The following is a 17,418-nucleotide window of genomic DNA, read 5'->3' as shown; positions in this document are numbered from 1 at the left end:
GAATCCTTTACAGAAGTAGCTACAGTATATATGCTGTCATAGTTGCACACAGTATACAAGACTATCTCTTAAGAAGCCTGTATCTCAGATAGTTTCATATGTTTACTGTTCAAAATACATTAGTAAAAGCTGTACAAAAAGAAAGAGATATTTAACTAGGGCATCTGATACACCATGTAAGAATGCAGGAAAAAAAAATAAATCCCTCTCCACTCCAGCCCCAAATTCATTGTCATGGATTTTTGAAGAAAAAGAGGCTCCAGTATTCTTGTAACAACAGCCAGTTTGTACTCTCCACATGAGATCTTATATTGTGCATTATAGAAAAAGAGAGCTTTTTAACAATGGAGAAATGAAATAAAATTTCTTAGGGCAAAAGTTAAAGTGTTTCTGTATCAATTTTAACCAGGCACACTAATCCAGAAACAGACGTTACAGGAAGGCTTTCTTCTTTCAAATACAAGTTATAAAATAGTAGACTAAAATAATTTTTCCCCCCCCCCTTCAATCATTAACAGTGTCTTATAGTATGAAAGTGCTGATAATTTATCATTATTGAAAAAAAGACATTGAATTAAAACAGTTCAACCTTTCAAGGAAGACTTAAGAAATAAACCCCAAATGCAGAAAAATATTCCAAATTTAAAATTAACTAAGAAGTTTCCAAATCAACATGTTTGCCTAGAAGTTCTATATAACTTATAGAAATTAAAAATATATATCTACTGATGAAAGGAGCACATTTTCAGATTTTACCTCTTGCAAAAACATTAAGAAGTAGTGGTGACAGTAGAACTTGCAAATAAAATGCTGGAGCAATCAGTCACTGTAATTTTAATATTAAAGTATTGGTCACTGTAGTGGCCAAATGAAGGCTGACTCCATCTGAGTGTGTTAAATGTCTTCTTAGCATAGTTAGTTTATTAGCTACATGTACAGTGACGGCATAAGATAAAAAACTTCTAAATAAAGTCTTTTATGTGTTGGATGCATTTTGACAAATCCAACCCTCAAACTCTTGGAAAATTTTTTTGCTCATCTTGGATGAAAAACAAAGTCCAGCTTTCAAATATTGTATCAGCATTTCTCCTTAGTCGTGTTTTAGCAACTAGCATACAAGCAGTCTACATCGAATGATCTCCAATATTGTAATAAATGGATTCTCAGGAGGTCAGGTTGAATAAACTGGCAAAGCAATGTAGAATAACTCACACCAGCATTTAAAAGCCGAATATACATGTCTTTCCAACGTTGCTCATTAAAAAAAGTCATTTTAAGTCAGCAGTGTACAAGACTACAAATTACTAAGGACGAACCCTTATGAAGTGTGGATTAGAAACCTATCATTAACACACCAAGATTTCCTTGTACTACTAATATTTAGAAAAATCAAACACAAAAGTAGCTTCTGGTTTTTTTTCAGTACTTCAGCAATTCAAAATTGGAAATACACAAAGCAAAATATCAAGTTCACAGATGTAGGTTTCACATTTTAATTGATGCTCTCATAGTTATCACTCACTATCAGAAGTACAAGTGTTCTTAAATAAACCAGTAGAATACATATTATCTGAAATTACATTTTTTCTTTATTTTGGCACATTTTTCCTTTTTTTTCGGTACAACCTGAGATTAAGATATAGAAGGTATCTGCTAATTTTCTCTAGGTGGACCTATCTCAAGAAATAGAAGAGAAATCCTCCCTGGTTTCACTTTGAGAACTTTGTATCTAGTTAGGGCTCTGTGTGTATCTGTTTGATCACCCTGAAGATGCAACCCAGGGTTATTCTAAGAAAAAAACAAAATCAAATTAATCCCATTCTCATAGAATGAGTTATTTCACCATCTTTCTTCAAAACTGAAACTGACTGCACACAGAATTAAAGATACTATGTATGAAAAAGTGCAATGCTTTGAAGTGCAATTTTGTTGGCTGTGACTTACCTCTTGTATGCTTAGACATAAACATGGAACTGAGCGTGAAGAATCAGGGTCATGGAACTGATGCTTACCTTTAGTGGTACAGCTGCCAGACAGAAAGAAAGCACATACTGAATTTACCTCTGCTCCATGCATTCACTGGATTCTCATGTTCCACGTGAGAGACTAGGGGAATCAGAAGGTGTGTCTACCTTAATGTTTAAGATGGCCTTGGGAGTACACTTTTGGAGTAGCTCTCCTCATCAATCCTTACCATGCTTTGGTTCATAGTTCAGAACCAGTTTTTTGTGGGTGTGGAGGTGTTTTTTTGGGGGGAGGTGGGGGGTGTTATCAGTTTTGGGTTTTGTTAAACATTTACTCATCTTTAAGAACTTTTCTGATAGGAATAACACAAAAAGCTGTGAAAAACTGCTATTTAGGAAAGCCGCTGTTAAAAATTTGCAAGTTAATGAGAGAAGAGAGCTCACCTAGGCAAGAAAGGTGACCTTCACTTACCACAGGAATTTACCCACATAAAGGTAGGACAGTATCATAAGCAAGTCTGAAGGATAAAAGTCAAGGATCACAAGTCATAGGATGGGATCATAGGGATGGGAGCAACACCCAGGCAACACCTTCCAGCAAGTCAGGCTGAAAGGAACCTCTGAATTCAGTTGCAGGGTCAGACCTGATTGCTCAGGGCTTTATCCAGTAAACTCTTGAGAACTCCAAGGATGGAGCCTGCACAACCTCTCTGCACAACCTGTTCCAACACTTGCTTGACATCAGCACTGTGGACAAGTTTCTCTTAAGAAAGGCAAGATCTATGCTATTAGACCTGTAGCTAGGAAAGTAGTATCAAGACTGCAATAATTGCCATCCCCACTAAACCCAATTCACATTTTAGATTGGATTTACCGGCACCATAATCTACATTTTTGCAACAGCAAAAAATACTTGGTAGATAATGCTATTCATTGCCTGTTTTCTAAAGTATGTAGAAAAATTGCCAGAAAAAGTGTCCAGCTGGAGAAGTCACCAGGATGGCAATGAAGATGTACAACTTTCATGTACAAAGGCATTAGCTGGTTTGAGAAGTCAAAGGCAACAGTAATGAGCAAGGGCCAAAGAAATATATTCACCCTACAGAAAGCAAGAACAGATAAGCTGCCCTGGCAGCAATTTTTATTAACAAAATACAACCTGTAAAATAAAATAATAGATCCTGGCAACAAGTGAAGACAAGAAACAAAACAAGAAAAAGAAAAGCCAGGCACACCAACAGCTGTATGACTGACAACTGTTATTCTCAAGATGGATCGAAAGAAAGGGAAAGGATATTAAAGACCAGCAATTTCTTAAAGAAATCAATTTTGTAAAAAACAAGCTGTGGGCACAAGCATAATTTATGAATTATTAATATGCACACAGAACAAGAAATATAGCCACAGATCAATATGTCTAATTAATGAACTCTTCATTCACTTCATATGCTAGAAAGAAGCCTCAGTCATTAAATGCACCGTAAGAACAGGGAAGATTAAGGAAAGCACAGCTGCAAGGAGGACTGTAAAGAGCCTGAAGCGGTTAGGCCCTTTTGTTTTTAATTCTTATTGAATTTCCCTGAAAAAAATAGCATAATTAATTTCAAGATGATGGGTACCTCTGGTTCCTGCTCTCCACACACTTCTAATTTTGGAGAAGACTGCCATGTTGACCTACAATTGAGAAAAGGTGTATCTGGATGAATTTTCTAATTAAATTAAACACCTTGGCCTAATGAACTTCAGCTCAAGGTATTTAGAAAATAGTTGAAGCCATTTAGCACTCAACTCATAGCACAGTACTGAGGAAGAATTTGGGTACTGTACATTTTTGCTTCAACCAAATACAGATGCTTTTTTCTTAAACCAAATGTAAATTCAGAGATACGCAAATCCATATCGGTTGGTAATCATGAACATAAAATGCTGATTTACTTTTATGCCAAGATAACAAGCCTTGTTAAAAAACAAAAGGAGAGGGATATATACATACAGCTTAATTTTAATGAGACTTCCAACATTGCAGACAAATTGTTTAACAAAAATCAGCGTGGGATGTTATGGAAGGGAAAGGAGTTATTTCTGAAATCTTTAAGGCTCTTTCCTGTTCCTTCTCCTTCCTTTCAGCCATGTTCCTTTTGAACAGGGGAAAGAAGGTTTCCGTACTGAATTTTTACTGCAGACAGGCCTTGGAATCAACCACTACCCCACAGCAAGGTCTCATCAATATTAAAAAATAAAAATAAAAATGGAAACTTATGAATTATGTCCCTGTTAACATTAAAAATTTTATCTACAATCAGAGAACTAGAGACAGCTGACCTAGATGTTGATTATTCATCTATCTCAAAACCGAAGCAAATTAGGCAGAAATAATTTGTTAGCTTAAGCTGTCTGTTTCTCATGAAAAGTCTTCTGAAAGAGCATAATTTATGAAGTAAAATTCCAGCATGAGCACAGAAATGTTTTCCTTTTTCCTTCACGTAATGAAGCAGAAATTGGGCAACAGCATATGCTGCTCTAATAGTAACACAGAGTCATACTGCTGGAAACCTGTCTTTTCCTATGCAGATTGAAGATGCATTCCCACATTAGTATGCTATATTTCTTATTCACACCTATTAACCTTAACATATCACCTACATTCATAAAATTTGGCATCTGGTTGATCCTAAATTAAGCCCTTTGTTTCCATGTGTTGGATAACTCCCCTCCCCCGATAGGCCGGGACAGTTACATAACTGCACTTCAAAGCAGCCTGCAAAGCAGAGTCTTTGCCTTCAGCAATCCCTCACCAGTGACTCATTCAAGTGACCTTATTTGCTCATTAGAAGCTCTACGTGCAGGTTGCAAATGTCAGAGAAGCTGAATTAATGCTTTTTTAAAAAAGTATATTTTTGCAGCATTTTGATGGAAATATTTGTGATACCTCAGGTCTCATCTACCTGTTTGCTTAAGGACAACTCTAACTTCAGATGTCTATGCACCCTAAATACAGAATCACAGAATTGTCTAGGTTGGAAAAGACCTTGAAGATCATCCAGTCCAACATCAACCCAACATTAACAGTTCCCAACCACACCATATCCCTCAGCACTATGTCAGCCTGACTAACACCTCCAGGGATGGGGACTCCACCACCTCCCTGGGCAGCCCATTCCAACACCTAACAACCCCTTCTGGAAAGAAATGCTTCCTGACATCTAGTCTAAACCTTCCCTGGCACAACTTGAGGCCATTCCCTCTTGTCCTATCGCTTGTTACTTGGTTAAAGAGACTCATCCCCACCTCTCTGCAGCCTCCTTTCAGGTAGCTGTAGAGGGCGATGAGGTCTCCCCTCAGCCTCCTCTTCTCCAGACTAAACACCCCCAGTTCCCTCAGCTGCTCCCCGTACGACCTGTGCTCCAGACCCTGCACCAGCTTCGTTGCCCTTCTCTGGACACGCTCGAGTCATTCAATGTCCTTTTTGGAGTGAGGGGCCCAAAACTGAACACAGGAATCGAGGTGCGGCCTCACCAGTGCCGAGTCCAGGGGTCAGATCCCTTCCCTGTCCCTGCTGGCCATGCTATTGCTGACACAAGCCAGGATGACATTGGCCTTCTTGGCCACCTGGGCACACTGCTGGCTCCTGTTCAGCTGGCTGTCAATCAGCACCCCCAGGTCCCTCTCTGACTGGCAGCTCTCCAGCCACTCCTCCCCAAGCCTGTAGCACTGCTGGGGGTTGTTGTGGCCCAAGGGCAGCCCCCGGCATTTGGCCTTATTGAAACTGCCCCAGCTGGGCTCAGCCCATGGCTCCAGCCTGTCCAGGTCTCTCTGCAGAGCCTCCCTACCCTCGAGCAGATCAACACTCCCACCCAACTGGGTGTCATCTGCAAACTGACTGAGGGTGCACTCGGTCCCCTCGTCCAGATCATCAATAAAGATGTTAAACAGGAGTGGCCCCAAAACTGAGCCCTGGGGGACACCACTCGTGACCGGCCGCCAAATGGATTTAACTCTGTTCACCGCAACTCTTTGGGCACGGCCATCTGGCCAGTTTTTACTCAGCAAAGCGTGTGCCCATCCAAGCCACGATCAGGCAGTTTCCCCAGGAGAATGGTCTGGGAAATGGCCTTACTAAAGTCAAGGTAGACAACATCCACAGTCTTTCCCTCATCCCATAAGATAAATACATGCCAACAATAGTTGTACAGCTGTGGTACTCATTCACACTTGCATTGCAATGCTTTGATATGTTATGCTATGTAAAAATAGAAGTAATTCTAACAAAGTAACCATTTTTCTCCATGACATTTTTTTTTCCTGCTTGCACTTTAGCAGTATATGACAACATGAAATGTCAAGATATACAGAGACAAGCTAGTAGTGAATTGTATTACTCAATAACATTTACAGACTTCCATGTTTGCATATAAAATTAAGGTCTCAGTCCTTGAATACCTCACACTAGGGTACACCATCTTAGGAGAACAAGATGCAGAATGGAGCAATGCAATGTCAAGAAAAATAAGTCAAGAGAAAACTGTAGTATAAAACAGAATGAAAAACTGACTCCAAGCTGGCTGTGACTCTTCATACAGCTATTGACTGGCTGACTGTTCAGAAGAACACTTTCCAAATCAAGTGGGATGAGGAGGACTGTAATGCATACTGACTACGATTTCTGTTATAAAAGTACAATAAGGTTTGCTACTCCAACAGCCCACAAATAAAAAACAGCTGAAAGAAGAATGACATTTTCACTAAGATCAGAAGAAAGGACTGCCTATGAAAATGTAGGCCAGAGACGCAGGAGGCTCTTAACTTTTAACATACCTGAGAAGCTACTATATACAACAACTTATTGATACATATTACTACAACATACTGATATGTCAAAGCCATCCACAATTTAACAACGTGTTACATGCACTGACTAATTTAATCCACTAAAACTTAAACATAGGTAGTGAAACGCTCATCACATTTCTCAAAATTCCCAATATCATTCAGATAAGCTTCTTATTGAAAGGAACTTAATCAGTGTATTATAACAATTTGCTCTTCAGGCTTATTCAGTAACTGCCTCTGAATATCAATTAAAAATCCACCAACTTCTCAAGAAAAACACCTGAGTAACAACAAACTCTTGTTTTTAAGTACTCTGCTTCATGTTTAAGTTCCAGAGGGATCGTAAAATGCGTGGCTCTAATTGCAGGACAAAAGTTAGAAAGCAAGCTAGTCAACATTAAAACACCCCAATGTATTTAAAGAAAAGAGATACTAAAACTCAGCCTGCTGGGTGTTGGCAGGGAACAAGAAAAAACACTGAAAGCAAGAAGAATAGGAGGGCAACAGCGATTATTAACTTTGGGATATGTTTAATTTATAAACTGATACTATAAACAGTTGTTAATTATTTCTATACTATAAAAGTTTAACTACTCCAGAAGACTGAGCTGCAATAAGAAAACTTTGTGGCTTTTTCGTTTGCCTAATGCAATGTAGTGTTGAAATCAGCTATTCTTCATTAACAGCTTAGAAATCTGAGCCAAGAAAGTCTTAGCACATCTAAGAGAAATGAATGCACATAAATTGCATCTCTCCTGGTTAGGTGAAGTACAAAGTGGACTTCTTATGGACTTATGTGGTTGTTAAAATACTTGATACCCTTAACTTTCTGTTCTAAAAATAAAGCCATATCATTCTTGAATGGAAGTACCAGAACAAGCTTCAATTTCCTTTATGCTCTGAACATCATGCTATCCCTCTTTACCACTGTCTCACTTTCACCAGTCTTCGAAAGAATACAGTAATAGGGTAAGTTACTCCCTGTTTACTGCTAATAGCTTACAGAGTTACCAACACTACAGAAAAAAAGTAGATCCAAATCTGAACAGCACTGTCACCCACATGCTAACTTTTGTGTTTTGATCTTGCAACCAGAGGAGATAAAAAAGGAATAGAGAATTTTTAGGGTGTGCTGCTACAAACAGAATCACAAATACTACATATGGACTCCTCACCTGTGAGAAGTGAGGCAATTTTAGTTACTCTCTTTCACCACATGCTGCAGTACCTCAAACGTGTTGTCACTTAAGACCATGCATACAGTTCATTACCACTACTCATAAATGGAGGATGCCTAAGGAACTGCAGTAACATTATTCTGCTTTTGAACTCTGTTTCAGATAAGTGTTTCGATGACGATCTGCATCTTCTCTGTACTAATGCCAAAGTACTAGGTATGTCTAGTTTAACATGAAGTTTCCAGAAAATAAGTGATTATGATGATAAGCACATAAATGCATTGCATACCAGTCATTACTAATATTTCAGCAGTTCTAAGAGACACTTGATGGTAGGTTCCACAACTGTAGGGCTTTCCTTGGGTTAGAAGCAAACTTTGACACAGAAGAATGGGATAATGGAGAGCTTCTTTATTCATTATCAATGAAAAGATACTGAGAACACAGCTGATAGATACAGTAATGCTTAGTGTCCTCCTAAACATAATAGAAATGGGAAGTTTAGGTATGTTCAAGATGTTTATGGCCAACTTACTTACCAAAGACTTTGCTAGCAACAGGTACTAAACAGAAGTGAGATTTTTATGGTGTAGGATCAGGGTATGTTTTCTTATTTGATGCACTTCCATTAGAAAAGAAGTCCCAATGCTTCATCCCATGTAATGACCTTGGATGAGCACACAGTGACCTTCTAAATATAATTATAAATAAGCTTCCCAGATAAAAAGAGATCTTAATTAACATAAATGAGAGTTTTATTTCAAAAGCCAAAGAAAAAAGTAAAAAGATGTTTATGAGCCAAAACAAAAGGTTTTGACCTAAGTTAAACTTGCTTTTTCCTTTTCACTCTTTGTTATTTTCTCCTCTTTATGCACAATAGTTTAAGAAGAAATATTATGTTTTTTATTTCAACAATCAACAGAAACCACTTCAACTTCCTAAACTTTGTTTCAGTAGTCTGATGAAGATAGATTCAATCTGCTTTTATAAGCTAAAACTAAAAATTTGGGGCAACTCAATTATTTGTTCAAACAAACATGCCCAATTCTAGCAAAGTGTCTTTATAAGATTTTTTGTTTTTCAACTAAGAGGAAGTTTTTATTCTCCTGGCAGGGGAAACACTGCTGTGTTCACCTTGAGAGGCAATCACACAAAACACTGTAGCTTTTCAAACCTGAAGATGGTTTCAGGACAGTTCTGTGAACATAAACTTGCACAACCTCTTCGATATGTCTGCCTAAGTACTTGTATTATTCAGAGTAACTTATGTCTTCAGAATCCAAGACACTGGAAGGAAGAGATGGTTCCTACCTTCAGACTTAAAAATCCAAGGTTAAATCAGGCTAAGAGCCAGTTGGCAACAGTTCCCTCCCAGAGGGTTTTCAAGGAGTTTCCCCTGGTTCATGCATTGAACTGCTCTGTATGGAATAAAATGAATAGCGGAAGGTTGTTGAAAAGGAGATTTATGGAAGATTCTACATTTGTGATTCCCAAGTGAGAACACTAAACTAAGATAACTACTTCTGCTCAGAGTTGCAAGCCGCAAAAGGGGACAGACACTTCCTTAACCAAATGAACAAGGCTCTCTGCAGAGGTGAAGGTGCACTATGTTTCGCAGAGAAAAGCAGCAGCACTACTTGGAGCCCTCATTCCCACCAGAAGTAGAGTGTCACACACTGAGGACAGAGAACCACAACATCTGCTGTTTGCTTGGGTTGGGAGGGGTTATTCAGACAAAGCACCTTAACAAAAGCAAATACACTGTTGGCAATTGTCAGTTCCATTAGCAATAAAAACTTCAGGTTAGTGAATGAAAAGCTAATATGGATCTTTATGCTTTAACAAAGACTTTTTAAATTTAAACTATCTATAATGTATGAAGTAAATAAAATTATACTCCACAAGCTTAAAAGACTGTGTACTGACACTAACATATTAAAAAATACAATATAAACTGTAAATACAAACCATCATCTGTATGCCTTGCTTATATTGTACTTGTTTTGAACACACTTGAGATGTTGTCAAGTTTCAGTATGATTTTCAGTTAACCAAAATAAAGGATGTAAAGTGTCCCTGATCATCTATTACTAAGTCAATAGCAAACATTTTTCAATGAGTCTTCATTTACATTTAAAAAAAAAAAAAAAAAATCGATTAGCAATGACTGTTTCTAGCCAAGATACAGTAGAAAGCTGTTTCAATGCCCAGAGCGAATTAGCAACAGATCAACTTTCTGAAACCCAACTGGGCCTTGATTTGCAAAGTAAAACCAGTGAAAAGCAGATTTCATAATTTGTTTCAGAACAGCTACTACAGAGCAGCCTCAGCTGAAACAGGAGCAATGTTTAGGATTCAATACAAATAGTAAATGTGTGCAGGGCATTTACACACCCAGAAGAACAATGCCTAATATTCAATTAATTTAACACAAACCAGAAAATGCAGTTAGGATAACAGCCTCATATAGAATCGTAATTAAATACAGGCCTGATGACAATGTGGTATGGAAAAGAGAGAAATAAATGATACAAAAGTTAAGACTGAGAGCTTTAAAAAGTATTTCTTAAGCATTTCTGGTAACTGAACCTCTAGCATCTTTGAAAAAGGCAAAAATTGAACAACAAAGTGCGGATTAGATTTAAATGTATCAGCATAAGTATCAGAGCAAAAAAGTCATGCTAATTCTGTTACGTGCTGTAGTCCTTAACACTGAACTTACACCTTTTCCATCTCTAGAAGTCGAAGAATTTCATACAAGACAGATGAAATGCAGGAGAATTTGTGTTTTGGGTTAATACAGTCAAGTACTGGTATATCTCACAACACCAGATTAAGATTTTACTACTCAAATTTACTACCTTGTTCTATCTTTGCCAGGAGTTCCAGTAGCCGCACAGAAGGTGGGTTTGACTTGATGTTTCTAAACCAGAATCCTGCTAAGTTCCTGAGACCCTATAGGTCAATTCACAGTGTGCAGGAGTTAGAGTAATACATTGAACTAAAACAACTGAAATTATGGCAATAGTTTCCTGAAATTATAGATAAATAAAAAGAGAGTAGGCCAAAATTGGAACTGCAGTGCTTTAAACTGACAGTAAGATTCACTGGACTGCGCTTGTCAAAGGACTTGAAACAACATGAATTTGGGCAAATTAAATTCCTTAGGCAAGTAAGCATTAGTTTTCTGAATCTGCCTCAATGCTTAAAATTTGGACACTAATGCAAAACCAGCCAATTACTCAACAGTAATCATTTACTGCTTAGCTGAGCTAAGAGCACATTCTCAGTCCATTCAGTTATAAACCAGAAACTGTACAACCTTCCTGATGAAGGTTTAAGCTAATGCATTTTCCCGCGTGACTGCGTGCACAGCCTCATCTGACTGTGGTTACTGTCTGTAGTTTATTTAAGGAGTTACTTGCTTTTTCATGCCTCAACATAATTCCAAAAACTAAGGCATCACAAGGAAACTTTAACATGTAGTCTTTAAATTACGATTTTTACTTTTGGTTCTTACAGTTGTGGTTTGAACTTGGTCGGTAGCCAATCACCACGCTGCCAGTTGCTGACATTTCCCCCCCTTCTGGTAAAATAGGGGAGGGACAAAAAAAAAGGGAGAATTCTTAGGTTGAATTAAAAAAAAAACAGTTTAGTGATAGTAACAAAACAACAGTAACAATAGTAAGTCCAAACAGGTAATACCCAATGCAGTTGCTTTTCACCTGGCAACCAGTAGGTAGCCCACCCCCAGCAGTGATCCCAACCACACCAAAGATCCTTCCGTGCCTACCGAAGCAGAAATGAGAGAGCACACACGTGTCCTTTATATACCAAGCATGATGTCTCATGATATGGAATACATTAATGACCGATCCAGGCCTGGCACTCCAGCTGTGCTCCCTCTCAGCCCAAGGCACGGGATGAAACCAGGTCACCTACTAAATGATCTCTTATGAAGAAATAAAATTTCTAAATTATTTTTTTGCTGTGCACCAAGAATTAAAGCAAGCTTATGCTGATGACAAATAAGTGGTTTCTTACCTTTTAACTAAAGTTTGCATTCATATGAGAAAATAGAAACAGTTTTCAACTTCTAAAGTTTTCCTGTACAAGCAAAACAGTAAAGAAAAGGATATTTTCCTGGAGTTTCAATACCCACTCTGTAGTCCACGTAACTTTGATACGGATGGAAGTTGAAAATGAAAATGAGACCTGCTCTCTCAAATGCTATGACCTTATTGGATTCATGCTTTTCGCTCACATAGGCCTAAGAAAGAAAAAAGATAAAAATCCGATACTATAAAATATTTAATTTCTAACTGAATTAACAAGAAAAAACCCACTGCTACTCTACCTCATTTCAAGTAAAACAGTCAAAGATCCAAGCACCATACATAAGGGCAACTGAAATTGTTTACACATGTAATGTCATATAAAATTTTATTGATTACTAAATGGTAGCTTTTTATAAGGCTATGTAAAAATTAAGGAGGTAGAAGCATGTTAGGTATAGATCACTTGAAAAATTCTTGCTCAGAGATTGATAACATGGTCTTTTTATCACAATTTCCTTTAGCAAAAAAATGGATTCCTTTTATCAAATCAAATCTTTATTCTACTTGTTATATGGATTTGCATCATATCTACTGTTAGTAATTTAGAAAATTAAGCATTGTGTATGTTTTTCATTTGTTTTTTAAAACCTGTGTGAGAAATAGTTTTGATAAACTACATTAAACTGCTGCACATACCACCTTTGTTCTATTTGCTAAATCCATTAATATATAACTAGACATCCGTTAAAAAAAATCTTCAAAGTGGATTATGACTAGTATGAAATAATTAAACACTGAGAAATTATAATAATTGAGTTGATTTAATAAAAAGTATAGTGCCATAGTTAGGTAAAAAAGGCAAATAAAAAAGTGACAGGTTGAAAACCAGGAGACTATAACTTACACTATACAGTGTTTTCTCAGTAACAGAGTAATTACTTATATAAAGTAAATTGTCAGAACAATTTACACCTTCCCAAAGCAATCCTTGGATTTGATTACAGACAATTTTATAGTCTGCTTTACCCAATCTGCAGTTACTAAATAAAAATACCAAAAATAACAGGAAAAGAGCTTGCTATGAAGCTAAAAGCAGACTGCTTCAGATTTCTATTATCTATGGAAGATATTTCAGTGACATGTTTGACAACTTGAAATATATGGTGAGGCATTACGCAGTGCATAATAAAGTGCTGTTTAAAATTTCTGCATGCAAATTTGATATTGTTGTTATTCTGAACATGTACCCAACTGGTGACTAAAAACTTATCATTTAGTATATACAGCTTACCGGGGGAGATGCAAGCCAGCCAAATTTTTCCTCCCATTTATTCATATCTCTATCAAATGCATTTAGGAATCTATAGCGAAGAAGATGATCCTCAGTAAGATTAAACTGTCTTCTGGCATAGTGGTAGCTCTCATTATTCCCCCTTCTGGGAAAGTCAAGCCATTCTGGGTGTCCGAATTCGTTACCTGCATTTAAAAATATGAAGAATCTGTGAAATCACGCACTAGAAACACACTACAACCACCAAAGTAAAACTCATTAAAGTTTACTTCCTTTCTACAAGTTTTAAATTACAAAGATTAATACTCCGTATATAAATTAGTAATTTTATTATTAAAATATCTCAGAACTTTCATGCATGTTAACAGGCTTGTTTGGCCAATAAAATTACCTGAGCAAAATATCCATGGACTCAAGCATAAAGTGATGAATGAATTATATCCTCTATGCTATCATACCATGTTTAGAAATTTATCATACCCATCCTTTAATAAGGGCAACTGAAATTCAGTCAACCGGGATACAAATTTTAGAGTCACTATGAAACCTAAAAGTATCACTTTGATAGTAGAAATCCATTGTTTTAGAGCACTTAAGAGAAATCAGCACTACCATTCACATTCACATAACCACAGGGACATAAAACTTCTGTTTTATCCATTAAACTTCAAACAACCAGAAGGCCAGTTGGATGCACATTGACCACTTTCTTTGACTTTTTATCCTTACTATAAATACTGTTGTATAAAAATAGGTATTAAAAAAGAATGACTTGAATCTTGGTTCCTCACCTCCTAGAATAATTCAAAAGACATCCTAGTTTAAGTAGCAGGCTGGATTATGGAGAATAAAGCACAAAGCTTAATGATGACAGATTCAGTATTTGATACTGAAAACAAATTACTTGAGGTGCATGACAACTTGGGGATGTAACAGTATGCATCCATTCAGCAGCCTTGCAAGGGGAGCTCCTTTTCTAAACATAACACTCTGTCAGAAGCACCAAAGACACATTTCAGACTGGGATGAAGCATGTTTGAGCACTGGGTTCCTCTGTGTGCCTGCCGGTTCAGGTCCCTTTGTGCGTATGTACACGTCATTGTATTTCAATGTGGTTTTCTGTAGCAGCAGTGCTTCACAGGTTTGCCAGTCTCATCCTGATTACCTAGCCCACATAACTGGATAGTCTTCACTTTAAGACAAGGAATAGGTTTATTCAGACTTAGATCACATTCCATTAAAAGAAAAAAAAAGACAGAAAAAAGTTGTAATTTAATCAAGAGAAATCTTAGCTTCTCTTATGTAGAATCTCCAAAGCAAATCTCAGCTGTCAAAGCTAAAGATTCACAGCAACACCTCTTTTGGGACTTTATTTTGATTTAGTCATGTATCCAAGGTTTTCTTGTTTTATATACTGGTGTTATTACATTTTGAGACAAATCCAAATGGATTTATTGGTTCCAACTCATACAATAATCTGCTGCCTAGCAGACTCTCAGTCATTTTGGACTATTCATATTACACAGGATTTGAATGTGTTAAGTACCTTGAAAGTTAAACATACATTTCAAAACCTATGATGTTCATTCATCACAGAGTTTTCCGAGATTACGCACAACACCTACTCATCAAAAAACTGAGACAACAAGTGGTCTACCTGGAAACATGTATGGATAGTAATATGAACAAATATAAGAAGGTTTCTATTTAAAAAAACAAGAAAATCCTAACAATTCTACAAGCCGTTACTCAAGTTCTGACAATAAACTGGAGTTTTGTGGGCAGAGGAAGGGCAAGGATGCTGAGGGAAGGCAAGCATCATTTCCTGGATGGATACCCTGCGCGTGCAGCTGCCATCTGCTGTCTCACACAGCCTGCGCTGCCTGGAAGGCCCAGAAGATAAGGTTAGTAGTGACAGCTATGAATTTAGATTTTTGAAGTGATTTTTCTGTATTTCTGTGCCTCATGGGAACAAAGAAATGAACAAAGAACAAAAGAGAAAGGCTGCATATATATTTAGGAGAATCCTTCACAGTGGTATCCGTTTGGTAAACGAACTGACAAGTTGTAAATTAAATTTCCCATTCAAAAGCTAAACCACTAAATTTCATATTCAGCTCAAAACCAGAGACAAATATAAAAGAATCAGAATCACAGCAGGACTTTGAAAATGACCTTGGAATAATGCTAGACTGAGCTCTTAAACTGTGCTAACAATACAGTATGGAGAATGAGGAAAGATATTGCTACAAAACAGACGCTGTATCTAACCAAATTCAATATTCTCTTAAGAGCTGGGCAAGGTATTACCTGCTTTCGTGATCTGCACACTATTGAAAAGATAGACTACGTGAGATAGCTCAGTTAAAGATAGCAAAAAACATCACAAAGTCAGAGATGATATGTATCTTGAAAAGATAGCCAAGAAAATCGTACTTATTTGTTCAAGAAAAACATAAAAATTGGGGAAATAAGCAATAGAAGATAGCAAATAAATTAGACTAAACTAGCCCATGTTTTCAATAGAGTATTTCACTGTAAGTAGAGCATATCTGTGTTTATGCCATATACTGACTTCTCCACCTCCACTCATTTTGCCTATTTCCCCACCACAGTAACTAGTATTGTTTGAACACTGGGTTTTGTTGTTATTTTTTTTAAAGAACAGAACTGCAGCAAAATACAAAAGCAATGTTAATTTCCCAACCATTACTAATTGCTATTAAGGAAAAAAGGAATTTAATACAGTGTAGCACCTTGACAAAAGACTAAATTACTTGCAGATGTCAGAAGAGCATGTTGAGGGTCTAAATACTGACTGCTTTAAACATCTATTTTTCTATTGGCACCTTCTGGACAATATACTCATGGGCCTTTTGTATGTGTTGCTTGATTTTAAAAGGGTCTGGATTTATTTTTTTTAATAAAAAGAAAAATAGAAGTTCATAAATTATGACAGAACGAATTCAAGTAGGCTTTTTGGACTGTGTTTTTAAAATGTGGTATAGGGAAAAAGAATTAACAGTTAGAATGCAAGAAGGCCTTTCAATGAATTCCCAAGAGCGTTTCTGCCCTTGAGACACATTAAGGCTGTGCATCCTTTAACATAAAATACATATGTCATACTTTTTTTTTTTTTTAATTGCTATGTTTTCCTAGTTTATAACAAATGAGAGGAGGCTTTAGGAAAGGGAAGGTACAGGTAACTGACCAACACGTACATCTGGAGTTAACTAACTACCCGTGAAGCATGTACTGTCCCCTTTCCCCATGTTCCACTTCTCATTTCTAACAAGAATCAGCAACATTCACTTCTTGACAATTGTGAAAGCATGTAAGCATAGAAGTACTATTGGGATTTCTTTTCCTGTAATTAATTTGCTGTTTGATGTAAAGGTCCAAACTACAGATTGACAAGAAGCCAGCTGCTACAAATGATGCAAATCAAGACAATGGAACTAACATGGGGGAGGCAGAGAACAAAGCTGAAATTAACTGAAATTTTGATTAGAGAAACAAAACAAAGACAAATCATTGAAGTGCAACGCATACTAATTTTATCTAGGCATTAATTCAAGTTTTCTATTTGCTACATATTGCACACATTGGACAACTTACTATGTACAAGATTTCAAGATCACAATTCCAACAAATAAATTAACTTCCTATTGCAATAATGAAAATTTACATCGCATTTATTTATTAGGCAAGAAATGTATTTACACCACAAAGTAGTTATGCTGCTAATGCCTGCTTTGAAGCTGTGCCCCACAGGTCATTGAAGTTTTCTTGATCTCTCTTCTTTAGACATCTTTACTAGAAATGCTCTCTCAAATAATCAGAACGGAAGGCATATTTAAAAGATGTAGCAGGCAGTGCCGAGAGATGCCTGTTACTTTGGTTTGTTTGTATTTTGAATTAGGTATGACATGAAATACTTTAAAAGCAGTTAAAGCAAGTAGTTTACTTGATACATCAAAGGTGAGAATTTAATTAGGAGTATAAGGCTGAATAAGTTTTTAACCTATCTAAAATTCTATAAAAAGATCGTATTTAAAGTTGATGAGCTGGAGACTGGGCACATTGGGACAAAATTT

At 36.8% G+C, this 17,418-nt stretch overlaps 1 protein-coding gene across 4 annotated transcripts in view; it reads right to left on the bottom strand.

The window, feature by feature from the left end:
* Positions 1 to 17,418, bottom strand: part of GBE1 (1,4-alpha-glucan branching enzyme 1) — a 167,534-nt gene that overhangs the window by 17,676 nt on the left and 132,440 nt on the right. For 2 of the 4 annotated variants that reach the window (XM_074901193.1, XM_074901215.1), the window contains exons 13-14: positions 13,322 to 13,506; positions 12,095 to 12,242 (exon numbers count right to left, since the gene is read on the bottom strand). In XM_074901193.1, the coding sequence (XP_074757294.1) occupies positions 12,095 to 12,242; positions 13,322 to 13,506 (333 nt within the window). The remainder of the gene's footprint in view (positions 1 to 12,094; positions 12,243 to 13,321; positions 13,507 to 17,418) is intronic. The other 2 variants (XM_074901198.1, XM_074901205.1) reach the window with 1 other exon arrangement.

Source organism: Athene noctua, chromosome 1 (genome assembly GCF_965140245.1).
Source record: "Athene noctua chromosome 1, bAthNoc1.hap1.1, whole genome shotgun sequence".
Taxonomy (NCBI): Eukaryota; Metazoa; Chordata; class Aves; order Strigiformes; family Strigidae; genus Athene; species Athene noctua.
This window is presented reverse-complemented; position numbering and strand designations above follow the sequence as displayed.